At 38.2% G+C, this 27,653-nt stretch overlaps 2 protein-coding genes and 1 long non-coding RNA gene across 3 annotated transcripts; 2 read left to right on the top strand and 1 right to left on the bottom strand.

The window, feature by feature from the left end:
• Positions 1–895: 895 nt before the first annotated feature.
• Positions 896–19,165, top strand: LOC113592353 (epidermal growth factor receptor kinase substrate 8-like protein 2). The gene is made up of 14 exons (XM_081713851.1): positions 896–1,057; positions 4,787–4,828; positions 5,153–5,199; positions 7,965–7,969; positions 10,152–10,211; positions 11,536–11,552; positions 12,214–12,240; positions 12,894–13,008; positions 13,776–13,925; positions 15,313–15,392; positions 15,738–15,862; positions 15,950–16,026; positions 16,260–16,323; positions 19,005–19,165. Exons 1-14 carry the CDS (start codon positions 1,050–1,052, stop codon positions 19,163–19,165), a joined length of 978 nt encoding a protein of 325 aa, XP_081569977.1. The 5' UTR covers positions 896–1,049.
• Positions 19,166–19,266: 101 nt separating this feature from the next.
• Positions 19,267–23,744, bottom strand: LOC145657475 (uncharacterized). The gene is made up of 3 exons (XR_014123162.1): positions 23,631–23,744; positions 21,677–21,832; positions 19,267–19,686 (listed from the first exon to the last, which is right to left on the bottom strand). It is a non-coding gene; the product is annotated as an uncharacterized LOC145657475 (long non-coding RNA).
• LOC145643318 (epidermal growth factor receptor kinase substrate 8-like protein 2) lies at positions 21,714–24,917 on the top strand. The gene is made up of 6 exons (XM_081712358.1): positions 21,714–21,840; positions 22,173–22,198; positions 23,731–23,845; positions 23,937–24,060; positions 24,164–24,321; positions 24,463–24,917. The coding sequence occupies exons 1-6, from the start codon at positions 21,808–21,810 to the stop codon at positions 24,535–24,537; spliced, it is 531 nt and encodes a 176-aa protein (XP_081568484.1). The 5' UTR covers positions 21,714–21,807; the 3' UTR covers positions 24,538–24,917.
• The last annotated feature ends 2,736 nt before the right edge of the window (positions 24,918–27,653 follow it).

The following is a 27,653-nucleotide window of genomic DNA, read 5'->3' as shown; positions in this document are numbered from 1 at the left end:
AAGGAGAGGGGAACCCCATTCGTCATGAGCACATGTATTTAAGTGCAAGGAATTGAGCAGTATAAAGATGGCAGAGGCTAAACGTGTGGATGGATGGCATTTGGAAAGTGTTCTAGTTGGCACAAACAGACACGGGAAAATAACAGTGTTGCAGCGGTGTAGATTGCGTCCTGAATGAAAGGAGAGCAGTGGGAAAAGTAAAAACATTTTAAGTGGATAAGCGCAATTTTGGTAAATATGGAATATGTTGTAAGGTGATGTTATGTTTAAATATGATGTGTTTTAATGTTTGTTGATTTTGTGCTCCATTTATGATGGGGGATAATCTGTTTAGTATTTTGTGTGCAGGGGGCTGAGTCACGTTTTTGTTCCCTCCACGTTTGGTCCCAATAAGTTTGTTCCTGCTATGAGTTTTCTTTGATTCTGAGTTTTTTTGTGATGTAGGATTTTATTAGGTGTGGTGTGGAAATATTTGAGTTATCACAGACTGTATTGACAAAGTGACGTTTGCACATGTGTGATGGTAACAACGTTAAATGTTAGTGAAGCCCATTTGTGCCTAAACTCAGAACCAGATTTTCCTGTGTGTTTTGTGGTTTTTCGATTGTATTAATAAACTTGTCTGCCCTGGTACTGGTGGTGTTGCTTTTTAAAGAAGGCCTAATGTTCTACCTGTTACATTAGGTTGGGTAGAATGGGTACGTATAGCCTGCTATCCCTTACCAAATGTGAATCTGCAGCGAACGCAGGACTCGTCCCGGCTCGCACTGCAGGTAGTTACCCACAAGTCATCTGTCACTTCCCTCTTCCTTCGCTCGAGACACTCCCCTGTTGCGCCTGCTGATGCCGTTGTTGTCTCATTGTTTTCTGAATGGACAAGCATGGCTACCCACGTCACCTTGGCTACTGTTATCATGAGTGTTACCATTCAGAGCAAAGTTTCCACCGATGCATCTCAGTAGATTGTTTAGTGGATGAAATGGTGTTTTTGGTTTCTTCTAGGAGTTGTATAAATACAAAATAAACAATATAATTGGACTGGAGATCTCATGTTCTGGTAAGAATAATTTCCCTCGTGATTGTGTCCTATATATTTCTTTGTGGTTGTAACTGACTGTAAAGCCCTTTTTATAATGTTGAGGTCAACTTTGTCCATGGTTACACAAAAGTGCCGTAAGAAGGAGGGTCCCTAGACCCAATTTAATGGAGTTCTTCTACCAGTAAATATTTGCATGTCTCACTATAATGAATGTAAAAAGTCAATAAGAAAAAAACATAAAACAGTATGGCTAACTTGGCTTGTTGAGCAGAATTACTAGCACCAATGCGAATTTACAACAGGTACTATGTTTCCTACTCCAAATGCTTGAATGGCTAACACATTTTCTTTCAGTTTCTCTGTTCACTATATTGAGTTAGCAGTAGACCCACATTAGTATTTAAAAGCAAGTCAGCCATGCATAAGATAACGCATACATTTTAAGACAAGCCACAAATTTAACCTCCCAAAAACGCATATTAAACCACTGAAGCAAAGGCATTGGTTATATTAGTAATTTAGCTAGATAACAGGCTTAAAAAATGATAAATATAACCAGTAAACTGCTCATTTTGCAAGCTTGTGCTATCTAGATAGTAGGAAATGATTATGAAAAACAAAATCATATAATTCACATGTAGTTTTATGTCTCAAAGGAATCCTTTAAAATGCATGTGACAATATTAAAATGAAATATAAATTCATGTAAATGCACACAACCTTTTTTCATGACAGAGGTGAGAGACCACTCAGAAAACAAGCAGGGAACAGGAGAAGAGAAGAACAGAGAAAGCATGAAAACAGGCATAACAGCTAGAAGCAGTAAGATAAGCTCTGCTCCTCTACTAGTGCATCATTTCTAAGTGGCATAAAGGGTCACATATAGTAGTACTCGCTAGTCTTTCTGGGATGTACCATTATTATACCTGGTGAACAGGTGAAATGTATGGGCAAAACCTCCCCTTGGTCTGCCTCTCAGCCTGTTTCACAAGAACAGTGAAATTCACTGTTCATCATTAACATTAGGGCAGAAATTATGACTCTCAAATCTTCCATGTTTGATTCACTTCTAAAGGCTTATTCATTTGCAAAACTTAAATGGCCATAATCTCAGTGTTCTTATCCATTTACTGAAGCTTGCAAAAAGAATTCGAGTCAATAAAGTGGAGCTTAGTGTAATCGTGACATGAGACAACATGTTTGTGGTTGTTCAAGCTTAAAGCTGTCATCAGATAACTGAGTTCATTCAGAGGAGCCATGTTAGTGTGGGTTTTGATTTAGCAGACATCTGTGCAGGAATTTGTGTGTGCATATGTGTTGAAAATAGTGGCATTTAAAAGTATTAAATAAGAAGTTGTTCTACCTGTTTCTTTTGGTCCAAAATGGTCCTTAGCACCAAATTCACTCTAATTATCTATAACATAAACATTCAGATGATGTCTTTGGGTTATGCTTATAGTATTGAGATCTGATGACTTAGCCAGCATTTGTGCTAATGTAGGCCTCTGTTCACTACTCTTCTAAATCTCCCTAAACCCCTTCTCCCCATACCCTCTCTGAGCTGTGGTGGAAATGGTAAACCAGCAAGCAAGGACATCAAGACCTCAAAAGAGCCAAAAGCTGAGTTCCTCCTTCATTAGGAGTGATGAAGTTTTTGCTTGTTAATGTATCTGTTAATTAGCACACATTGTTATTACCAACACGCAAGGAGGCTGATTGCTGCTCAGCTAAAATGATCTCAAATACTTTAAAATGCCAAATAAAACCTGAAACACATGGTAGGAAAAGAAATACTCTCATCCACGTAGATCATAAAATAACAAGAATGACAAAGAAGCATCCAATGATCAGCTCCAGAGAAATCAAAGAAGATCTTCAGTCACCTGTGAGTACTGCAACTATCAGAAGACGCTTACGTGAAGCCAAACTACTTGCAAGAAACCCTTGTAAAGTACCACTGCTGAAAAAAAGACATGTTGAAAAGCTTACAGTTTGCCAAAGAACACACTGACTGGCGTAAAGAGAAGTGGCGCAACATTCTATGGGCAGATGAGAGCAAGATTGTTCTTAATGAGTCTAAAGGTCACAGACAGTTTGTGAGATGACCCATAAACACTGAATTCAAGCCACAGTACACTGTGAAGACTGTAAAACATGGAGGTGCAAGCATAATGGTTTGGGGATGTTTCTCATACTTTGGAATCGGACCCGTTTATCGCATACCAGGCATGCGAATATATCAAAATACTGGAAGAGGTCATGTTCCCTTATGCAGAAGAAGAAATGTCCTTGAAATGGGTGTTTCAGCAGGACAACGACCCCAAACACACAAGCAAGTGGGCAACATCCTGGTTCCAGACCAACAAGATTGATGTTATGAAGTGGCCAGCCCAATCCCCAGACCTCAATCCAATTGAGAATTTGTGGAGTGACATCAAAAATGCTGTTTTTGATGCAAAACCCAAGAATGCAGAAGAACTGTGGAATGTAGTCCAGTCAGTTTGGGCTGGAATATCTGTTTGCAGGTACTGAATACTGTAAATATTTGAGTTTGTAAATGAAAATGAAGATAGTGCTATTTTTTTTTAACAGCCTATTATTCTTTTTTCTTCATTTTCAGTTAAAAAATTTATATTTCGTTCATGTTTTCATTTGGAATTGAATCTGCAGTGCTCCCAGTGCCTTTGTGTATATGGAAATAAATGCTATTATGAGGATTGAGCTTTTTCTCAGTTGTTTTAAACACACTGCTATTATTTTGCACATAACTGTACGTCCATCCACTTCCCCTGTGGCGGCTGGTTTCTTCTTTATTTTTAAGGATGGAGGACTACGTCCTTTTATAGATTATAGTGGTCTCAGTAAAGTCACTATCAAATATCCCTATCCCTTGCTGTTGGTCCTGTCAGAAAAAGCTCAATCCTCATAATAGCATTTATTTATTATTGTTTTCAAATCACTTTCAGACATGGATTTCACAATGGATCTCATATAGTAATTGATTTAGTCTATTTTCCTTTCATGCTTTCATTTTTCTGGTATTGGCATTTGTCTTTTTGATTGTCCTTCTGTATTCATTTGCCTGATTATCTAGTACTCTCTGGTTTCATTATTTTTGGAAAGATTTTGACTATGGCTCAGATGTCCCTCCTGCTCATGTTTATCTGCCTCGTGGTATCAATGCTCTTCTGTGCCCTGATTGCTCCTTTCAGTTTTTGGTCTATTTCATTAAAACATTTTCCTACACTCCTCAAGCATTCTGCCTGGTCTTGAAACATTACAGATTCAGCTTTCATACATGTATTGATAGAGCTTTCAGATGGATTTGTCGAGTTTTTAATGTGAAGCATAATTTTATGGATGTGTAAATTACTCAATTACAGAAAAAGCAAAAAACTGCACTACAGGTTTATATTCAACTGTGTTCTAATGACAGCACCTCACTATCATCATTCAAACAGGAACCACTATCAGGTTCAACACAGAGGTCAATAATTACAGTAAATTCATTCAATACCTACAGTGAATACATTCAATCACCTGGTACTTCATCTGAAAAGACATGGCAAAGAGGTGATGGAAATTAGTACCCAGGGGATGACCATGCCTAATTGAAATTGTGTTGCATGTGTGTGAGGAGGGCAAATCTGGAGCGTGGTGTGTGCAGGATCCTGGAGACCAGACTTCCTGGATGTGGGTTCAGCCTGATGTGGTGGTTTCTCTTTTTTGTTTCTTTCTCTCTCTCAGGTGGAACATAAATCTTGTGGGACCTCCAGTGAGGCAGGCCAAGTGAGTCTGAATCACTTACTAATCACTTACTTGATGTCTCTCTCTCTCTTTTTCTCTGTCTACACATCTCTCTCTGTCTGTCTCTTCTTGCCCCCTGTCTTGCTCCTATATGTGGTGAAGACCTGTAGATTATCTTAGTCTTATCCGGTATAGTCGTATCACATCACTTAGCTAAAACTCTAAGAAATCTATAAGCCACCATTTCATATATCAGAGCCTGAGAGTGTTTTAGTGCTGGAGAAAAGTGTGTTTAGGTATCTTGCATATTAAAGATCAGTTTGGGCAATTAAGTAGAAATAGTCTTTCCTCATCCTCTTCCTGCAGTGGGGTGGACAGATCTGACAGCAAAATCAGTGCTAAGGCCCTATATGGTAAGCAATGTGGATTTCTATATTTTATGGCTATTAAGCTATGTGGGTCTCTATATTTTATGTATTAAGATATTGCTGTCTGCCCTTTATGGGTGTCTACTTATTTAAACATTGTAACGAAGGCTGAAGGCAGCCACCCTACCCGGGACTCAAATCCAGGACCAACAGAAGGTAAACATGAGCTCTGACCACCAGACCAAAGAGCCAGCTCCCTGGCATAGCAGCCAGAGTATCCATTTAACCTTCCTCCCCTTCTGAGAGTGACATTCTTCATCACAATACTTTTACCTCCAGGGAGCATTCCTACGCGTGACACTGTCCCACAACTGTCTTTTCCATCATGGCCACACCCATGGCCCTCATCAGGGGTCCTCATGCTGGGTCACATCATCATTTCTGATCATTGATTTATCACTTGTTAATATCAGCAGCAATGTCATGGTGACAGTTGATTCCAGACACTCCTGCTGTGTATCCTGGTAATTCTGGCACTCATTTACAGGAGTCTCATGTTCTTAAAATCTATGTGTGTCTATGTACTAATGTGAGTGTCTGTCAGAATTTACACAGTTTAGCTCAATCCCTGCCTGGATGTTATGAGTATGCACTGGGAAAAAGGTGTGTGCGGGTGTGTTTGTGTACATTTGAGTAATATAAATATATAACAGAGGCTTTGAGAGTTGTGCCTTTCTTCCCTCTCAGAATAGCTTCTTTCTTTATGATGGTAGAGATCCAAAATACATAATACATGAATTTATAAATGCCAGTCTAAGAGTATAAACAGACAAAACCAGTGTCTCATGGACCTCCTTTAGCAAAGAGTAGGGTTGAGTATCGTTTGGGGTTTTCCAATGCTGGTGCTAAAATTATAATTTTAAAACAGTGCCTGTGTCTGAACCTGTACTTAAAAGACAACAACAGGTCAACAACATTAAAGAATGCATTTTTAAGGTACATTTGAACTTACAAAGAGACACACACACACACAAACACACACACACAATGCACAATTGCCTCCCCATTGTTTGGGCCAGTGACCCCCATACTACTGAGTACAGTACATCCCTCTGCTTTCACGTGTACCTATGTGTCGCTAGATGCTTCATCAAACTTGATATGATCCCCCTTTACATGCAATGGTTTTTAAAGCAGCAATAAGTTATTTTTCCAAAGATTCTTATTCACATTACGAAACAACCATTATACCAACACTTGGCCTAAATGTTTCAGATATATGACAAATCTTTTTTTTAAAATGGCCACCTCCATTTGGGGGACATGATCTATGGAACATAAACTGCTTCAATTGAGAACTTCAAAGCAATTTTATTCTTCATCTCATCTGAGTTGCACTTTTTAAAATGCAAAAATATTAATCACTTTCATAAATACGGTGCTATGTTTTGGTGGTAAAAACTACCTATTACTCCTCTAAACACATCCTGGTGTTGAAATCCTTTCTGGTGAAATACAACCACTTTAGACTATTTAGCACTATCTACCAGCTAGTGGAGGGACTCACCAGTTACACAGATTGATTTGTAATATGATTTGTGTTCCCCCCTCCATGGTCAATCATTCATAAGCAGTTGATTGTAATTCATTGTGATGTGACAGTTCTGGCTTTTTCAGCAAACTCATCACCGTATGAAATGTTCTGCTGACTTTGAAGTTATTTAGGTGTAATGAAAGTTCTACCATATTACAGTATATTATATTTTACTAAATATAAGTAAAAAAAGTAATTAGTATAAATACAAATTGATAGATCAATTATGTTCAAAGTATAAACATATAAACTTTAATAGATATGCACAAATAAAAGTATATCACAGAAGTAACTCAAAGCAAATTAAGCATCATCAGTTCGAGACAAAGCAGCTGCAGGTGCCTGATGCAAACAATTTTACATAAAAAATTGTTTGGTTTTCTTTTGGACCATTATGCCAGGGCAGTGTTAAACTTTGAGAACCCCTGGTCTACAGTTTGAGAATATGTCTGGAGTGAACATTTTCTGTTAAATATGAATGTCCACCAAGCCCATTACTCCGTTGTTTTTTTTTGTTCTTTACAATCCCTACAGAGCTGTTGAAAGTTTAGCTGTGCAGGTCGACATTAATATTGACCTGGTTAGATCATGGGCTGGGGTTTGCAAATTTTAAAGTAGTAATTTTTTTCAAAGAACAACCTTGTGTGGTGTTGACTCAGTTAACTTTTACAACAGCTCTGGTCCCAAAGTGGACATTTATCTCATAGCATTGTTTAAAATCCATATTATGGTTATCCATAATCAGTAAACGTGTCTTCATTGCCATCAATCTTTGGAATGAAACTCATAATTTCATCATCACAAAAACACCTTATTAACTTAATTATCAAAAGATCTGTCATTTAAAGTTAGTAAGCTACAAAAATAGCTAGGTTAGCTGTCAATCAGGTAACGATACACGAAAATTCTTTTATGTATGCATGTATGTAACCTTACATGAATCATCTTAACCAGTTTTCATGTTCAGTACTTTAATGAGATATTTAATAACCGTATTTTTCTTTCAGCTAATTACAGAATATCCTTCACATTATTTAATTAATGTAACATGAACAATATTTTAATTCTCAAGCTTCAGTGACAATTTGACAAACTAGCTAACTTTGGCTGGTTAATTTTTATTTGCATTAATTGTGATTTTTTATTTTAAGATATTTCTATACATATTTTAAACCTATGTAATCCAAGAGTATATTAAAGAGTGTTGACAGCAAAGAAAAAGTTTGGTTTTAAGCATAATTCGGAATGGTGAGATTTTTTTACTCATAGCTAATACATTTCTGTAGTGGTATTCATATAGTGGTCTTACTGTTGAGTTTAACTCTGTAGATTACAAGAAGAATGGAAATTTACACAGGATTTACATATGCTGATTTTGAGCATCTTACATCAAGTCACATAGCATAAGATCAATGTGTCCAAAGTCATGAATGCATTAAAGGTAGCATGTATGAATGAAGTTATATTTATATAGCACCTTTCAAGGAACCTAAGGTTTCTTTACAATTAACACAGCTTTTACATACAGCCACATGCTGCTGGTGAGTAGCAGCAGCCAACTGCAGACTCTCATTCAGAAACCTCAGCTCCCTGGGGGACTGAATCGGGTGTAGGGAGGGGAGAGAGAACAATACCCAAGACACAGTACCATCCACCACTGGGTGTGCAAACACACGTTCATTCACATACACTCAGACTAGGACAATTTTATTATACATTCTGACACATGCAATCATGCACACACACACACCAGGACAATTTTATTCGAGATAGCCAGTTCACCTAACCTCCATGTTTTTGGACTGTGGAAAGAAACTGGAGACCCCGGAGGAAACCCTTGCAGACACAGGGAGAATATGCAAACACCACCCATATAAGGACACAAACCCAATCTCTAGTCCTGAGAGGCACTGTGCACCCAAAATATATGAAAAAATGTTAATGTATAAGAAACAAAACACAATTAATACATAGGGTCATATATGATTTTTATAGCTCCATGTGTAAAAATCATGAAAAACAAGGGAGATTAAATATTTCCATGAAACAGAATTTGAAAAAAAAAAAAATCCCTATTCAATAAAGAAATGTCTAGGCTTACAGCCTTTTGAAAGATATGTGCGGGTGTTGGTTTTGAGCATTTAGTGAGAAATAATTTATTGCCAGTGTTGTCTCTTTACCACAGTTGTGGAGCTTCCTCTGGTCATTGTGGTGCGGTGTCTGTAGTACCAAACAAGCCACAATAAAGTGTCATGACTTTGCAGGGGAGACCACTCAGAGTCCCCTCATACACTGGAACTTGGCTGGGCCTATGTTTCTATTTCAGTCCTGGCTACACTCCTGTAGCAGGGTCAATATGTGGTGTCATGAGAGACAGCAGGCAGGGATACCCTCTGTCTCCAAGTAGGAAACCATCTGTCTTGATCACGTGGGAAGGAAAATAGGATTATAATACAATGACAAAGTGACATGCCTTATGCAGATTTGTAGACTAATATGTATCACACATCCAATTATTATTATTATTATTGTTGTTGTTGTTGTTATTATTAACTGCTATTGATAGTGGAGAAAAGCAAATATAGTGTGAAATACAGTATAGAATTATAGGAAAATCTGCACATGAACAGCATGGATATAGTATTCACATGCATTTACTACTCACAGAGCAGTAATAGGAGTGGGGATTCATGTTAAATGTTCGTGTTAAACGAACAACTCACACATCTTTTTTAAAGTCTACTTAAAAAATTTTAATTACATGGAGATCTTGTTGACTTTCACAGAATTATGCCCAAGAAAATATTTGAGCCTGCTTTTTGAATAAACCACACTGGCAAAAAAGAAATGCTGTATGTTATGTTCATCACTCTCTGTTAAAGACAGAATAATGGCTGAATCTAGAGTTGCACTGGAACAGCATTTGTTGCCATAGCAACTAACCTACACTTATTCTCAGCCTGATTTTTGGAACTTACAACCCTGTTTCCACACACTGAGTTTAAATGCACAGATCTTGGTTAATTGCTAAACCCATTTTCTGGAATAACTCCCAGCTGTGTATGACCTGTTTACTTTCCGTTGTGTGTATGTGTGGCTATGTTTTTTACCTTTAGCTTTTAGTACAATTGACATGCCTCATATATCTTCCCTCTATCACATCAAAATGTGGTACTGAAGTTAGTTTGTATGTGTGTGTAAGCTCTGCTCTATTTATTCTCCAGGATTGTTTACTTATACGAGGGATTTTGTGGTTTACATAGTCTAATGTTGTTTTGGCTCGTATCGTTGTCCTACTCACTTAGGTTTTGCAAGTTCTAGTAATTTACTGGATGATAACACTTGCATTCACAGTGCTATGTGTTGTTCTGTAACTCTATAACCGTTTTTATTCCCCAATCAGAGCAAGAAATACTTCAACTCAAATTTGATAATACAGGAAACTTCACAGCACCATGTCCAGGTGAGGCACTTACCTCTCCTGCCCTTTCATTTTCTTGCTAAACTGTAGCATGGAGGTGTAGTGCCTGCTCTTTCCAGTAACTGTGTGGACTTTAAGTGGCAAATTAATGTTTGAGCCGATTTTAGTTTTTTGTATAGCACTGCTGTATAGTAGTTACAATCAAACCATTGGCACATTTATCAAACATGATCAGACATAACTGACTCACTCTGTGGGCACTTTCAGTGAAATTGTATTGTCAAGGCTCTTTGCTATTTTTGGCAACATATGTCATCTATCACTATACATGCATCACAGTGGTGCAATACATATAATATTGGCAGACTAACAAAAAGGTTATGTTTACTATGGCATGTTTTGGGTTTTGACGGAATAGATGCCAGAGACAGCTTGTAAACATTTTTGTGATTTTTGGTATCCACAAGAAGCTTGAACTGCTCTGTTCCTCTCTCCCTGTGTCTTTCCTTCTGTTGATCTATTTTTTAACTGTGCAGCCCCCTTCCCCTTGCTCTTATTCTCTCCTGCCACTCATGCACTAATGCGTATACATGCTCAGTGTTCTCTCACTCACAAACAGCTTCTCTAGTATCAGGTTTCCATGCTTACACATGCACTTCAATATCAGAGAATCACTACTGTGTGCTGTTTCATGCAGCTTTAGAGACCTGCACACCAGAGTATTGATTTCATGATTCGGCTTACAGGCTATTTATCTGTTTCTAAAGGGCTACTGCTCATTCGTGCTCTCTGAACTGATGATTAACTTTTTCCTATAAGTGAGAATTTAAGTTAAAAAATACAAAAAGTACATGTCAGTGTCGTGATCTAAAAGCCGTGGCTAGGCTTCCTGCTGCATGAATTCAGAGTCGATGCAGTGATTGAAAGTACTTTTATTTCACTTGTAAGGCATGTAATGCTAACTGGCACTGATAGCAGTGTTCTTCTGGGACAAGAGCTCCCTTTAACTGTTCCACTTCATGGCTCTTGCTCTCGTCTGGCTCATGCCTGCTTCTTTTCGTGTGCTTGGCTTGGACCTTTATGCTCTGAATGAGCCCTAGTCTTCTTTCACAGCCCATTGAAAACTCTCCAGTGTTAGTGTACACTGTGATCGGACATGCAGATACGTGGGTGTGTGGTTCAATTGGATGTTTAATGCATGTAGGTAACACAAAACCCTCTGGCACTCTGAAAGATCAGGGTTTTTTGATCAATTATGGAGGACGATTTGAATAAATACTGCTCTGTCAGAGTTTAACCTTAGATATGGGTCAGGCATGGCGGTAACACTATCCATAGGCATTTTGATAAGATCTTGCTAATTAAGCATCTCTCCTTCACATTGTCCCAGGCACACATATACTAGCAGGTTTACAGAGTATGAGAAAAAAATTCACAGTGGTTACTTACCAAGTTATGTTTTACAGTTCCTGAAGAAACCTTGCTGGTCGCAATGGAATTTGATGGCACGGAAGACAGTGTATAACCATTCTTTTAGTAATGGCAGGCAAACTCTGTACAGTCCCTCCAGACCTCAAAACATTAACAGATGCTTTTGCTAACTGGCTGGACTCAGGTTTCATGGGAAGGTGGTGTTCCCCCTACAACATCTGAAATTGAAAAATTACATTCTTGTTATATCCCTTTTAGAAATGGTTCATGAGTACTTAAGAATACCCTTCTCTCTCATGACATCTCCAGTGGTCAGTATTGTTGGTCATACTATTCTAAGGACTGTCTGTGTTCCACTGACCATCATTTGCAGTCAGTTTTTTCTATCCCTGGCCCCACTCTCATTTATTCATACTTATTCTGAAGCAAATTTGTTTTCTCTTTATTCTTTCTGGCATAAAAGTAAAATGTCTCCTGTTTCTGCCCAAGGATTTCTTTGATGATGGTGTCTTCTATGATCTAAATTTTGCTCTGGCATCATGTATGTGGCTGAAATACCCACAAAAGGGTGCGAAGATGCAGACTCAGATACAGAGTTAGGATCCATGTGCAGGAACTTTACAGAAAACATTGGAAACCAGTAAACAGAGATGCAATGGTGCAGGCAAGTTTTAAGGCAACATTCACAAAAACAGAAGACTGGCTAGAAGTCAACATCCAAATAGGCAGTAGTAATAATAGGCTTTGTATGCAGGCAGGGACTGCTGGCAATACTTTCACAAATAATAGGACTCACTGGAAGCATTATATATAGTGTGGTGATAAGGCTGATAGGACACAGGTGATTGTGATGAGTCACCATAGAGATCACTAGTACACAGAGGACGAGGACCTCTGGTGGTAAGAAGTGTGCATGACAGGTGCTTCCCTGACAAGGGGAAATGTGTGGAAATTTAATTTTCATCAATTCTGGTTTTGGTTTCACATATTAATGTATGCAGTATTAACAGGTTCATACAGAGTTTAAATTTGTTTTAAACTTGCTTAGATGCATAACAAGAAACAATAATAATTCCACATGACTAGTGCATTATAATGATGACCAAGATATAAAGAGTGATAAAAGTACTAGAGTAATTAGCACAAGAACAGATATACTGTGATTTCTTGGTAACAGCTTTGTAAGTGCCTAGCTGGAAACAAACAGTCCCTTTTTGTAGCGTGAGCATTCAAACCAGCTGTGACTTACAAGATTTTTCAAACATGCATGTCAAAGCCTGGTGGCAAATTAAGTGACAATACAGTGAAGAAGCTGATTCTCCTGGACACTAAAGACAAAATTTGGATCCAGGAGATGCTTCTGCAGGTCAGCAACAAGGCTATCACACTTCTGGACTGTGACACTATGGTGAGTGCTTCATGTGTCCATGGATATGTGTGTGTGTGTGCCACACAAACATAAATCATAGTTCATCAAGTGCGCAACAATGCAGCAATAATTATTAGCAAATTGCATGGTTTCTGAATTTGATGATAGCATGGTTTCTGAATCTGATGAATGGGGTGTTTATATTGGTCCTTGTGTTTTATGGTCATTTATTCTGCTGTGATTAGCACTATTGCGAATTGATTTCTATACCAGTGTAAAAATTGGAAAAGGTAGGTGGAATTCAAATGCAGGTATATTGTGAAATTACAAACTACACTAAGGCAAACAGAATCTGAGAGGGCAAATCCACAGACACAAAACAAATTCAGGTTGAAAAATACCAGAAGACACAGAAACACTTGGAGAACAAACATGGCTCAGGACTGCTAGCTAACCAAACAAGACTTCACAAATGAGGCTTCAATGCAGAGTCCTTAAATTAAAGACAGATGATATCCTCACAAATCAGTACTTCTCAGGTGATAGTTAGGATTACCAGGACCATCCGTGACAGTCAGTCAGTATGAGAGTGATCTGATTGCCTATACTCAAAGACATCCCTCTCTGTCATCAGTTTAGAGAAACCATCTTTAACAACCTGTTTTTCTCAGATATTCCACTCTGAGCTATTGTTTTCACTATCTCTATGAGCCTTTGTTGCTGTATTATGTTTCTTTACTGCTCTGCCTTTGCTGGACTGCGTTTACCTCATTTAACAATTTAATCTCTCTCTCCCTGAATAACAGGAGGAGCTGGAGAATTTCCCACTCTCCACAGTGCATCACAGTCAGACAGTTCTGAATAAGACTCGCTATCCCTCTGTGGTCTTGCTGGTCTGTCAGGACACAGAACAACACAAACTCAACATACACTTCTTCTATTGTGATGATGTGGCGGTGAGACATACACACAAGCACACACACACACACACACACACACACACACACACATGCATACACAGGTGTTGCATGCAATAAAATGCTAAAAAAAAATGTAAATCAGAGTTTTCAAAATAAAACTGAAAAAAATAATTCAGAGGGATTGGTTGATCTCTACAGGTGAGAGGGATTAAATAATATTACTAGTGGGATGGGGGCACCAAATGCAACAAATGTTTGTATAATTTGTTCTCATAAAATAAATTACAAATGGTTTCCATTTCATGACAATGGTTTGTAAATCTGTAATTACTTACACATTATGCTAATGTTGCTAAACATTTGTCCAATGAATAACACTGATAATTATCCACTGAATAACAATGATCCAGCGTTATTGCAGGTGCATGAGTATATACCGAAAGGATAGTGGGCGGTAGGAGAACCTCACCTCACACCTTACTATCAAAAAATGGGAATTTTATGTCCACGGCGGATGTGTATTTTTATGTCCATGATGGATGTGTATTTTGGAGATGATGTCCGTGAAGGATGTGTATTTTGATGTCCATGGTGGATGTGTATTTTGATGTCCATTATGGTTGTATCACCTCTTGGATGCAAATAGAGTGGTTTTTTTTATTTAAATTTTTTTTTTCATATCTTGTCCACAATAAAATTAATTTAGGTTTGGACCTCGGCCAGGCTCCATCTATTGAGAACTCTTGATGTAAATGTGTTTCAGTGTATGCAAATTACACACTAATGTGCATATAAGCACACATTCATTTACATATAGCTACTCATATAAGCATATAGTATAAAGATGATGATGTCATTTTAACACATAGAATATGGGTATTTAGTTCTGACCTCAACATAATTTGAACTGATTACAGTTCTTTCTGGAAAGATTTAAATTTTTCATGAAGTCTCAGGTTTCACCATGGTTATGTTCATTCCAATCATTTTGGTGCTTCAGATTCTGTAGAATTAACATTGGCTATAAATTGCATACTTCCTGTCTTGACACACAAGCCTGCACTGTTGGTGTGCCAGGACCAGTTTGGGTATCTGGACCTAGTGGATTTTTAAATTGACCAATTAAAAATGTTATTTTGGCCGAAAAAAATGAGAGCATAATATAGGGAATATTATTGTAATCGATTATAGTTGATTCTAACTATTCAAATCTGATGCAGTTAAAGCACCACCATCAAAGAATTTCAACACCCATCCCATAGTACTCCCATAAGCTGTGTCAGGCGTAATTATGAATTATGTGTAAAAATAAGCTCTGCTTATGTGTAAAAATAAGCTCTGTTTATGCATGCAGTGTGAACTGTGTGGTTTTGTGGTTGTTTGGGTGGGTGGGTGTGCCTGTGTTTGTGTACATTTGTTTCAGGCTGATATTGTGCATGCTGACATTGCCAGTGCTCTTGGAGACAATAAACATGGCAAGAAGATGAGACCTCAGACACTGAAGTGAGTCTCTGGTTCAGAGTGTAAAGTTTGATCTTAAGGGCTGAGGGGTGAGCAAAAAGGCTAAGCTTGTCTTCCAGCTCTGTTACCTTCCTCCACCATGATCCACTGTCTGGCTAGGGAGAGAAGCCATGCAGTATATGTGCCTATGGAAGGATAATTTAAGTAGGATGCCGAGGTATTAAAGAGTTCTGAAATGTCCTGTGATTTCTTTTTGAGTGTCATAGATCAGTACTGTTGCTCATAAACTGGTGTTTTAAAGTGGAGAGCTCTAGTTTAACTTTGTACAAAAGTACTGCATGTAAGTCCTGCAGAAACTGCGCACACTCACACACACTCATCCCACAGGATGATTCAAGAGAACATGAAGCAGCAGCGTAAGACAATCATTCCCCCCTCAGAGCATAAAGGTCCTACCCCTGGGCTCAAAGGTCACATTTTAGCAATAGACAATAGAACACACACAAAGTACTGTGTGTATACTATGACACACAAACACAGTGTCATAGTATACACACAATACTTTAAACTACATCTCCATCTGTGTGTTTGTCTGTTAGGTGTAGAGAGGGAAGGTTTAGCACAGCAGGACACAGAATCCCATGAGCAACTTGCCCAGCACACTGAGAAGGATGTGGTGAGTGCTTCTTTCATTGACTAACATCAGAAGGAGGACACAGACACAGTAACACGAACCCACACACATGTACACACAAATGCACACATACATGCACAGAGCTTATACCCAGAAGAATCTTGCTAAGATCAGGAATCAGGCTTTTGGCATAATGATGTAATTGCAGTCTCTCTCCTTATAGAGAGAGAGAGAGAGAGAGAGAGAGAGTATGTGTGTGTGTGTGTTTTGTTTAGCAAATCCTAAACTGTGCCCTGGATGACATTGAGATCTTTGTGGTACAGCTGCAGAAGGCTGCAGGTATTACCTTCCATTCATCTTCCATTCGCCCTCATGCAACCACTGGTCTGCTCCATTATCAAAAAAATAAAATAAAATGTATCTATACATAACTTTTCTAAGACAAAGGTACAAAGTGTTGTACAATAAAATGTTGCACAATAAATGAAAACAAGAATAAATAAATTACTAAAATACAAAAGGAAGACCAAAACAATAAATAAATCACAATAAAAGCCCAAAAAACACAAAAGACCCAATACTCATGATCACCACTCATGAACGGTGGTCATAAAGATATATAAATTAGTTTTAAACTGTTTCTTTAAAATGGCATTTGAATCAGCAGTCATATCAAGGAGAAGACAATGCACGGTCACTTATTGGCTTCAGTTTACATGGAGTGGGTGGATGGAAATAGCAGCATCATTTCAACTATTTTCTGGCATTAATTTAGATGCTTTGTCACCAGTGAGCAGGTCTATTCTAGTGTAATGCTAGGTGCTTTTCTTTATAGTAAAATAAAGAAACACAGAGATACAAAATGAAATATGGAGTTGATTACAATTGCTGACAACAAGAGGTTCACAGATCAGTTGGGGGAAAAGAGACACAGGTTCAAACAGTGAAGTGTAACAAAACATGAGACATGGGTATAGACAGAAACAAAACTAAAATAAAAACAAGGATACAGGGGGAACCGTGACTGATATGGAATTTGTATGAACAGGTAGGCTATGGATTTGAAAAGCCAGATGTGGAATAAATGAATGTAAAATATAAAATATGTGAAAATCAGTTGCAACCAAAAGTAGCAGCACAATATATTTGTTCCAGAACATAGGCTATGACACAAACAGAAATACTAGCTTTCTTCCAACACCCAAAACATCTGTTAAAAGATAGCTGTTAGCTGCTTCCTTTATACAGCAGCAAGAGTATTTTAAAGTTTGTTTGAAACTTAACTGGGAGCCAGTGCAGAGCTGAAAGAAAAAGACTTTAGTTAAATTATATAGTGCTTGTAATGACTCTGGGTGCCGCATTCTATACAAGTTGGAGTTTATTCAATGACTTTTTAGAGCATCTAATTATAACACCATTGCAATAATGGACTAATTTCTCTGTACCTTATGAAAAAATTATAGTCAGTCATTACATATGTGAGTGTCATATGAGAAATCAGAGTCAATAATAATACCTAACATTTTTAAAAATAGTTTTCAGTGTTTGGTGAAAAACCATCAAGGTTCAGAAGAATATTAGATAATTTGCCTCTTGCAGCCTTGGGTCTGAACAATAACACCTGAAACTTACCTTAATTCAGAAGGAGAAAGTTAGTTGACATGCATTTTTTTGTTTCCTTTACATAATCCTCAATTTTATTAAGTGTATATGAATCACAAGATTAACAGATTTATATAGCTGAGTATTGTACATGTAACAGTGGAAGGTAATGCTATGCTTACAAATAATTGTACCTAACAGTACCATATATAATGAAAATCATAAGCAACCCAATACTGTCCCTTGTGGGACACCATATTTTACTTTGTAAGGTCAGAGCATTCTAGTTCAGTTGACATTAGACTTGTTTGAGATAAGATGCATACAATGAGCCATCATCTTCGGGTACAAAATCTTTGAATGAGAAAGACAATTGAAGTGTTACACCAGCATTAGTATAAAGGATACTGGAGAAATGCACCCAAAGTTTGGTACAGACAGTAAACATCCTAACTAGCTAATACATGCTTGTTCTAGTAAGCTGCATGCCATTTTAAGCAGTTTCTAGCTTTTGTAGCTCCATTGTCCTACTTCCATTTTTATGTTAGCTACTGTTAGTTTGTAGACCAGCATAAATTTAACATTAGGTTTCAGGCAATGTTCCATGGCTTTGCGATTGAGAATGCACCTCATAAATAGCAACCTATAAATAAATGAGACTATAAACTATAAATAATGAGACTAAACACAAAATTTCTAAGGGGACTTGAGACTCGTCTCAGAGTCTCTCCAGAAACTCAAGACCTGACATGTAAACATCTCTGTATAATACGCTCCATTAGATGAAGGCTGAAGGCATTGCATTAAACAGAGAGGTGCAGCTGTGAATCATTTGCATAGAAATAATAAACACAGGATTAAAACTCCAAAGGAAGCATAAAAACTAAAATTAAACAGGGAACAAGCATATGGCACACACAGCAATAGAATCTCCACGTGACACCAAACACTTCTGTTCTGTTGGAGAAATAAGAGTCAAACCAACTTAGAAAAGTTCCCAATATACCAACAGGCTGACTAAGCATGTTCAGGAAGATACCGTGATTAACAGTGTCAAAGGCTGCACTAAAATCAACAATACTATTATGGAAGCCTGCCCAGAATCAGCAAACATTACAATTTAAAATTCTCAACCAAACTGTCTCAGTACTGTGTTTCTTACAAAAAACAGTTTATAAAATTTGAAAAATATTGTTTGCCTAGAGTGCATGCACAAGTTGGCAATTTTGAGATACATATAATATGAGTAAATACAGTTCGACTGAGGCCATCTTTCTTAAGAAGAAGCCACTTTAATCTGTAACGCAACATGACAAAAGATTTATAAGTCACATTTGCATTCATTACAGTTCATTTTCATATGTTTGTTGTGTTTGTGTGTGTAATATTGTTAATGTCGGTTTTGTGGTTATGTCCAGAGGATATGTTAACTCTGAGAGCCATAACTCCATCTGAGGCAGAGTTCATTAACAGTATCCAGAAACTAAAGCTGTCCTTCAACCTTCTGGTGAGGTCCTCCTATAGCCTCCAGCATACATCATGCAGTCATTTGCCCTGCTACACTGACACACTCAACTAACAATCTCTTTCTTTCAAACATTTGTTTATTGTTTTTTAACTACCAAACACTGACAGGATATACAGACTGCATTAGTTAGTAATAAACAAAGCAAACAAACAAAAAAACTCAAGAGTGACATTCTAAAAGAGAGCAGATAACAGTAGTGCTTGACATCTGTGCTACATATATTCTGTGCTCTCCCTACAGGCCAAACTGGAAAAGCACATTCAGAATCCCAGTGCTTCAGAACTCATCCACCTCCTCTTTGGACCCCTTGAGTTGGTAAGCAATGAGAATGCACATTTGTAAATACAAAAATACATAAACACACATACACACACACATTGTTGTTGTAGGTCCTGCAGAGTTGTGGTAGTCCTGAGTTGCCTCGCTCAGTCATCTCTCCTCACTTGTCTCGAGATGCGGTGGACTTCCTGAGAGGACACCTGTCCCCTAAAGAGATGACCATCTTTGAGCTGCTGGGGCCTGGCTGGACATGACCCAGGTAGCTCTGCTACTGCTGCCTACAATTTTCTATTCTGTTGTTTGTAGAGTGTGACAAGATATACATAATAGTTACATAAGTCACAAGCATATACATAATAGTCGTTCTGCAGAAAGCTAGGACTTACCAAAGCTTTAAATCTTTAACTTGTATTACAAAAAATAACAATAGACCACATTTCAACACATAGTTTTATGAAAGTGTTCTCAATGGTAACAGGCTCTACAACTGAGTTAAAATGCTTTATACACTACAGGCTACTGATACTGTATATACAACAGGCTACCAAGATCCAGCTTGTGCGGTTAGTTCTTACTTCAGGAAGCCCTGTCTTGCCATGCTGGATTCTTAAAGGTGTCTCATTATCAGTGAGATCAATGAAAACTGATTTTTTAACAGATACATCTTATGACATAAAGGAACTCGATGTTGTAGTGTTCTCCGATCTTGGCATTTCGGTTGCAGATGTTTCATCACCAGACGAGGTGACATCTTCAGTGCGAGCGTCAATACTATGGTCCGTGAGTTTTTGTCATAATATCTGTTTGTTCATGGAACCTTGTTTTATCCATGAATGCCGTTGGTTGTTTTTCTGGACGTTGATTGGGTGATCAACTGGGCTTAAAGCCAGGTCTGGGTCGTAGGTTGTAGGCTGGTCTCTAATTGGTTACTTGATTTAATGTAGTGCCCTGATCTGGCCCATCATCTTCTGGCCGTGCACTGGTTGGTGGGTTTGCTAAATGCTGGTTGTCATATAGGGCAGCCGGGCTGCATTTCTCTCATTGGGCTGAGTATTGATTGGTTGATTGATTGAGTATTGCGCTCTGACCCATGTGTCAATGTTTGCTCTGGTTCTTGTGTCCAACCTTGATTAATTGGTTGGGTTGCCATTCTGACTGTCTCATGGTCTTCTGGTCGGGTTTCCTGGTTGGCCCTCTTTTGGCCGCTCATGTCCCTCTTCTGTAATGGGAAATATGGTCTAGTTCAATGTGCTTGTTCAGCGACTTATTCATAGAGTACCATGCTTCCAAGAATTCTCTTGTGTGTCTTGTATTTGCTTGAGCATCACCTCGTCTGGTGATGATACTTCTGCGACCGAAATGCTAAGATCGGAGAACACTACAACATCGAACTAATCAACCCGAACTACCAATATTTACCTTGATTTCTACATAAAGGAACTATTTTTTATAACAAGAATGATTTCTAACAGAATTTGGATTCAGCTACAACTAAGTAGCAACTAGGTAACTATTGCTAGGTATGTAACGTGCGATGGCCCGAGTGCCGTAGGGTGAGGGGCAGGACGCACAGACTCCTCCAACTGGGACGAACATTTATTAACATTTAAAGACACAAAGGCACTCACACTTATCACAGACAAGAAACATGAAGCGGTTAACGCTAAACAAACACGATACACAAGAATACATCAAACAGAAGCACGTTACATTTAGACATTATGCCGACAATAACCAACACCCTGCATACTTTAACACGGGCTTATATACATAAAGCCGAACGAGGTACAGGTGTGTGCAGGTGTGTGCAGGTGTGGTTACAGACAAGACAGTCCTCCCACGGCACGTGGCGGGCCGAACCACGTGACTCGCGGGAGACGAGCGTTCCGTGACAAGGTAACTACATCGAAAATTCTTTAGAGATGGTACCTTTTAGCTTAAAGAGCTAGGTCATAGCTTTACCTAAATTCACCTTTATTTATTTATTTATTTAGTTAGTTATTTAGTTATTTATTTATATAGCACCTTTCAAAGATAAAAATCTATCTCAAAGGGCACGGAACCCAGAGGAACACCATAATATATGTCTATCATGTATATCATGATCACCATAATATACAGTATATGTAACGTATATTATGTTCATTGGAGCAATGCTCACCTAGAGTAAAAAAAGTAATTTTTACTTTTTCAAACTACTTTAAGACTATGCTTTTTATCTATATCTTTTTTAATGGACATTAATAACTTCATGTAGTCTAGTTAATGAAGGAGTTCTCTTACGTTTCTCTCTCAGAGGTGATAGGCCAAGGGATCAGTGTATTCCTCTCTACATTCCACAATTCTGTAATGGCTAGCAGCCTCCAGTGGAACTGCTCCGTACATCACCATGGGAGACTGAGTGTTCTGAATGTATGTTCTCCAAGTTCTCAGAATGCACTAAAAAGGTGAGTAAGTGAGGTAGGTTGGTGGGTAAATGAGTGAGTGAGAGAGACAGAAAGGGGGGGGGGGGTGAGTGTGTGGGGGTTATGGGAAGGGAGAGAGAGACGACTGATTAAGGAACATTTGAAAAAACAGATCAAAATAAGAAAGAGTCATTAACCTCATACTTTTCCCTTTTATCTTTTCCTGTCGTTTTTTAACATTCTATACGATCACATCAGATTTCAGACATCATAAGTTTAATCATTACTGGTGCTTTACCGAAAAGCTTTCAGTGTATGGTATTTCACTGTTAAATTATGTCAGCAAATCTTCCTTTTCTTTTCCTCTCTTTCAGTTCTTTCCATCACAGTCCTCAAGTAGGTGAGTTTTGAACTGGTGACAGTCAAAGTAGTACGTATACAAAGTGTGTATGCAAGCATAAACGTATTTTAATATACTTTTCCATATTTAATATGTACTTTACTATATACACTGCCTGGCCAAAAAAAGGTCACACACATTATTTCATTGGACTGCCTTTAGCTTTGATTACGGGATGCATTCGCTGTGGTATCATTTCCACAGGCTTCTGCAATGTCACAACATTTATTTCTGTCCAGAGTTGCATTAATTTTTCCCTAAGATCTTGTATTGATGATGGGAGATTTGGAACACTGCGCAAAGTCTTCTCCAGCACATCCCAAAGATTCTCAATGGGGTTCAGGTCTGGACTCTGTGGTGGCCAATCCATGTGTTAAAATTATGTCTCATGCTCCCTGACCCACTTTTTCACAATTTGAGCCTGATGAATCCTGGCATTGTCATCTTGGAATATGCCCGTGCCATCAGGGAAGAAAAAATCCATTGATGGAATAACCTGGTCATTCAGTATATTCAGGTAGTCAGCTGACCTTATACTTTGGGCACATAACATTGCTGAACCTAGACCTGACCAACTGCAGCAACCCCAGATCATAGCACTGCCCCCACAGGCTTGTAAGGCAGGCACCAAGCATGATGGGTGCATCACTTCAGCTGCCTCTCTTCTTACCCTGATGCACCCATCACTCTGGAACAGGGTAAATCTGGACTCATCAGATCACATGACCTTCTTCCATTGTTCCAGAGTCCAATCTTTATGCTCCCTAGCAAATTGAAGCCGTTTTTGCCGGTTAGCCTCACTGACAAGTGGTTTTCTTAAGGCTACACAGCTGTTTAGTCCCAATCCTTTGCAGTCCCTTAGCATTGTGTTTGTGGAAATGCTCTTACTTTCACTATATATAAACATATCCCTGAGTTCTACTGTTGTTTTTCTATGATTTGATTTCACCACACGTTTAAGTGATTGCTGATCACGATCATTCAAGATTTTTTTCCGACCACATTCCTTCCTTGAAGATGATGTTTCCCCACTGTCCTTCCACTTTTTATTAATGCGTTGGACAGTTCTTAACCAAATTTTAGTGGTTTCAGCAATCTTCTTAGATGTTTTCTCTGCTTGATGCATGCCAATAATTTGACCCTTCTGAAACAGATTAACATCTTTTCCACAACCATAGGATGTCTTTCGACATGGTTGTTGAACAAATGAGAAGCTACTCACTGCATCAGTTAGGGTTAAATAACTTGTTGCCAGCTGAAACATAATCACCCATGCAATAATTATCCAATGGGAGGCTCTTACCTATTTGCTTAGTTAAATCCAGGTGGTGACCTTTTTTTTGGCCAGGCAGTGTACCTTTCCAATACTTTAAAGATTGTAAAGATTGCAAAGCATTTTATATTACAATAGCAAGCTTCTATAATTCTGTACCATCTAAAACATTGCTGCACTATAGTGGTCTCAGCACTGGTGAAAGAACATCTGTGTATCTCCAGGACTTCCTTCGATGACTGTAGCGTTCACATTCCAGCCCCTGTAGGTCCCTCACAGCGCCTCTCCCTGGCCGGAAGTATGCCAAGACTCTTTACCACTTTGTGGCTGGCAATGCCAATGAACTCCCTGTCCTTCAAGACGAGGTTTTAGAGGTGAGACTGAAGGAGAAAGAGAGAGGTAGTTGTGAGCAGTTGTGAGCAGTGTTTGAGATGGGTTTGACTAATCTAAGATGCTTGTGTGAAGGTAATTGCGGATGATAAGCAGTGGTCGAAGCTGTGGCACAGGAGCGGGCATGCAGGGTATGTGCCCTACAACATCCTAGATGTAGTTACACTAGATGATCTTCACAACATGGACCTTGGTTTAGGTTTGTATATTACAAACTGGATTTTTTAAACAGTCCAAAGGTTTGCAATCAGTATGGTATAATATTCAACATGCTTTTCAATATCTCACACTCTCTCTCTTAGATGTCACAAAGCCGATGGATGAAGTGAATGATGAGCTGCTGCTCATGTTCCGTAGGAACCAGCCACCAATTCGCAAATTCAGAGTGGAGCATCGCTCAAACCCTACCGTCCCCCTCACTATTAACTCTTCCTGCACCTATGCACCTAAATCTGTTTGTGTATGTGTGTATATTTATGTTAACATACAGAACATGTTGCTGTTTTACTAATGAAGGATGAGCTTCTCCTGCCCAAGTTTCATCATAAGAGAAATGAGTCACAAATCAAAATAATTCCCAATAAGTTCTTTTGTCCGGCAGAAGAGCCAAGGGGACTCTGAACTGCAGGAGGTCATGAAGAAACAGCAGGAGAAGATTGCCTCCTCCACCAACTGAGCATGATCACCTCAACATGTCAATCAGACTGCACTCTGGCATCTCTAATCAAGACCCATACTAACAATAGAAGATGACAGAAATTTAGCATTTCCTATGATCAAGTGTACAGTCCTACTTTATCTTTTTTTTTATCTCTCCTCACTATCAAATAGTCTACATTTGGTTACATCTATTGCAATTATACACAGAATAAGATTTCAAATGTCCTGTGCCAAGCCATTAGAGTTTCACATAGGGCCCAATCCACTGACTTCATAATAGAAAATCTCAACATCACAAACTTTTCACAGGGGTTATCAGATAGGCATGTCCCTTCATCTGTGTTTCGCTGAATTAAGCCCATGAGATATATATATATATATATATATATATATATATATATATATATATATATATATATATATATATATATATAGAGAGAGAGAGAGAGAGAGAGAGAGAGAGATAGATAGATAGATAGATAGATAGATAGATAGATAGATAGATAGATAGATAGATAGATAGATAGATAGATAGATAGATAGATAGATAGATAGATAGAATATTGGCATAATATATTTTTTTGTTATTTCTTTACTTGTTTATGTTGAGAAAATAATAAGCTTTACAATGTGCACTTCTGTACAAAATATGTGTCTAAGAGAAAAGGAAAAATTAAAGCAGTGGCAGACGGAACTGCTCAATATTCATGTCTGGAATTAATATTTTCTTGTGATAACACTCTTATCTAGAGCAACTTACAAATGTACTTTGTTGTTTACCCACAGAATACATCCTAGCCAGTAGAGTAGGTTAGAGTGCAATATACCAATGAACTAGAATACTGTAGAAATACAGGGATCAATGCTGATGCCTAGAAGTACAAAATACATAGGATCTGTCTTAGACAATGATAAGTATAATAAACAATAAGTACTAGAGTTTGTTTGTTTGTTAGTGTAATAAACAATACCCTACAATAAATACTAGTTTACTCAGTGGTCAATTAAATATTCCATGAATAGATGGGTCTTCAGTCAGTGTTTAAAGACTGCAAGGGACTCTGCTAACAGCAGACAGGACGCGGAAGTTCATTCCACCACCTGGGAGCCAGGACAGAGAATAGTCTCGATGCTTGTCTTGATGCTTGACGTGAAGCGTGGTATTTCAAGCCGACCCGTACTTGAGGTTCGAAGTACTCGAGGTACAGATTGGGCTTTGACCATTGCCTTCATGTATGGAGGGGCTGGTCCATTTTTGGCTTTGTAGGCAAGCATCAAAGTTTTAAATCTGATGCGTGCAGCTACTGGAAGACAGTGAAGGGAGTGCAACAATGGAGTAACGTGTGAAGTTTGGAAGATTGAAGACCCTTTGTGCTGCTGCATTCTGGACAAGTTGTACAGGTCTGATGGCTCTTAGAGGAAGACCAGCAAGTAGCAAGTTGCAGTAGTCTAGCTATGAGATCACAAGAGACTGCACAAGCACCTGGGTACATGCTGTTTGTGTCTTGTGTTACAAGTCTTATAAGAACAGTTAAATTCCATTTGTTTTCATTTGGATCTACGGGTATCATTGGTTTAAAAAAAAAAAAAAGGGAATTTATGTACTTAATGCCCCTAAGCTTGTTCTCAGATGGATATTCAAGTGTTGATTTTTGCTATGAAAGAATGACTGTAAAAACATAATAAATTATACTCACACATTTTTCATGGAATATGTTTCTTGTTCTAATCTGAGTTATTGGTTTGTTGTTTTTATAGGCCCAAAGTCCATTACACTTTACGGCTAATGTGACACTCGTTGTAACTGGTAATTAATAGTTAGGGAACTATATCTACAACAGCACCCCAATGGCACTCCAGGATACACCCCCCCCCCCCCCCCCCACACACACACACACACCATTTTCTAGATATTGGAACCCCCTTCAGGCTATTCAAATAATTGAGTTACACAAAGCTCTTATAAAAATGTTCATATTTACACTGTAATTGTTAAAAGAGTTTGAAATTTAATCCATTGAATAATCATTAAGAACCAAATGACATGGCCTCAGCCTGCACCAGGATATCCCAAAGGTGTAGGTTATTTAATACACACTCTGTAACTTGACGAGGCAAACAGGATGCGGAGAAGAGGCACAATTCATACACACATTTATTCCACACACACACAAGTGATACATATGACACAGCATACTCGCTATACACACTTCAAACACCAACAACACATACTACTACACAGGAGACATACATACACACAAAACGATTACACATAATACAGAACAGGTGGATGACACAAGAGGGCATGGCAACACAGACAAACACACATAAACGAAGAGGTTTGAGGAGGGGCGGGGCCATAACGTGACACCCTGAAATTTTACTGACACAAGAAAAACATAAAAGGAATACCAACACACATGACAGTACATGGACACCAAACACCACAATTTCAAACTCATACTCCGCTATATACTGAAAACATACACTCAAAATAAGATAAAAATAAGTGTATAATATATAATATAAACTTGTAAACAATTTACAGCCTTTACAAGGATCAAATACTTTGTACTTAATAAAACTATTGCAAATTATTGGATTAGCTACAAAAATGTTACAAAAAGAAAAAGTACCAAATAAGAGAGGCACCAACAGTGGCCTACAGGCACCCAAGCCTCATTCCACTAAAAGAGCTTAAAAAAAACAAAACAAAACAAAAAAAACAAGAAAAATACTTTAATCCTCAAATGGCTAAGTAACAGTAAGATACATAAAAACTGAACATTCATGTATCAAAAGAAAGGAGATAAACAAAAACAGAAGAACATCAACACAATTCAGATAAAACTGAAAAGTATTAACATAGCCAGAATTATGGTAATAATTCTGAGTTCTCATTGGTCAGACACTATTGGAAGTTCTATGAGCTACTCAATGATTAGCTCTCCTGGCTCTTGCCCTGTTTCTTTCATTTCTTTAATAACTACGCATTCCATTTTAAGATACTTCACTCAGTCTTGGTAATATGCTTTTTGACTTTTTGATTGCTTAAATGACAATTACATTTGGATTGCTTCCAAAAAAGCGAGCTCATCTCAGCACTTGTGACCTACACTAAAATGTATGTAC

The sequence above is a fragment of the Electrophorus electricus genome, chromosome 4, assembly GCF_041902795.1.
Source record: "Electrophorus electricus isolate QZ-2024a chromosome 4, ASM4190279v1, whole genome shotgun sequence".
In the NCBI taxonomy this organism is placed as follows: domain Eukaryota; kingdom Metazoa; phylum Chordata; class Actinopteri; order Gymnotiformes; family Gymnotidae; genus Electrophorus; species Electrophorus electricus.
The sequence above is the reverse complement of the archived record's forward strand: the minus strand, read 5'-3'. Positions and strand labels throughout refer to the sequence as shown.

Bases quoted from the DNA above. Each gene is read 5' to 3' on its own strand.
- LOC113592353 (XM_081713851.1), top strand. The intron at 15,863-15,949 runs GTGTGTATACTA...TTTGTCTGTTAG, and splicing joins TAGAACACACACAAAGTACT to GTGTAGAGAGGGAAGGTTTA. The intron at 16,324-19,004 runs GTATTACCTTCC...GGTTATGTCCAG, and splicing joins ACAGCTGCAGAAGGCTGCAG to AGGATATGTTAACTCTGAGA.
- LOC145643318 (XM_081712358.1), top strand. From the start codon at position 21,808: ATGTTCTCCAAGTTCTCAGAATGCACTAAAAAG. The intron at 21,841-22,172 runs GTGAGTAAGTGA...CCTCTCTTTCAG, and splicing joins TCTCAGAATGCACTAAAAAG to TTCTTTCCATCACAGTCCTC. The intron at 22,199-23,730 runs GTGAGTTTTGAA...TTCACATTCCAG, and splicing joins CCATCACAGTCCTCAAGTAG to CCCCTGTAGGTCCCTCACAG.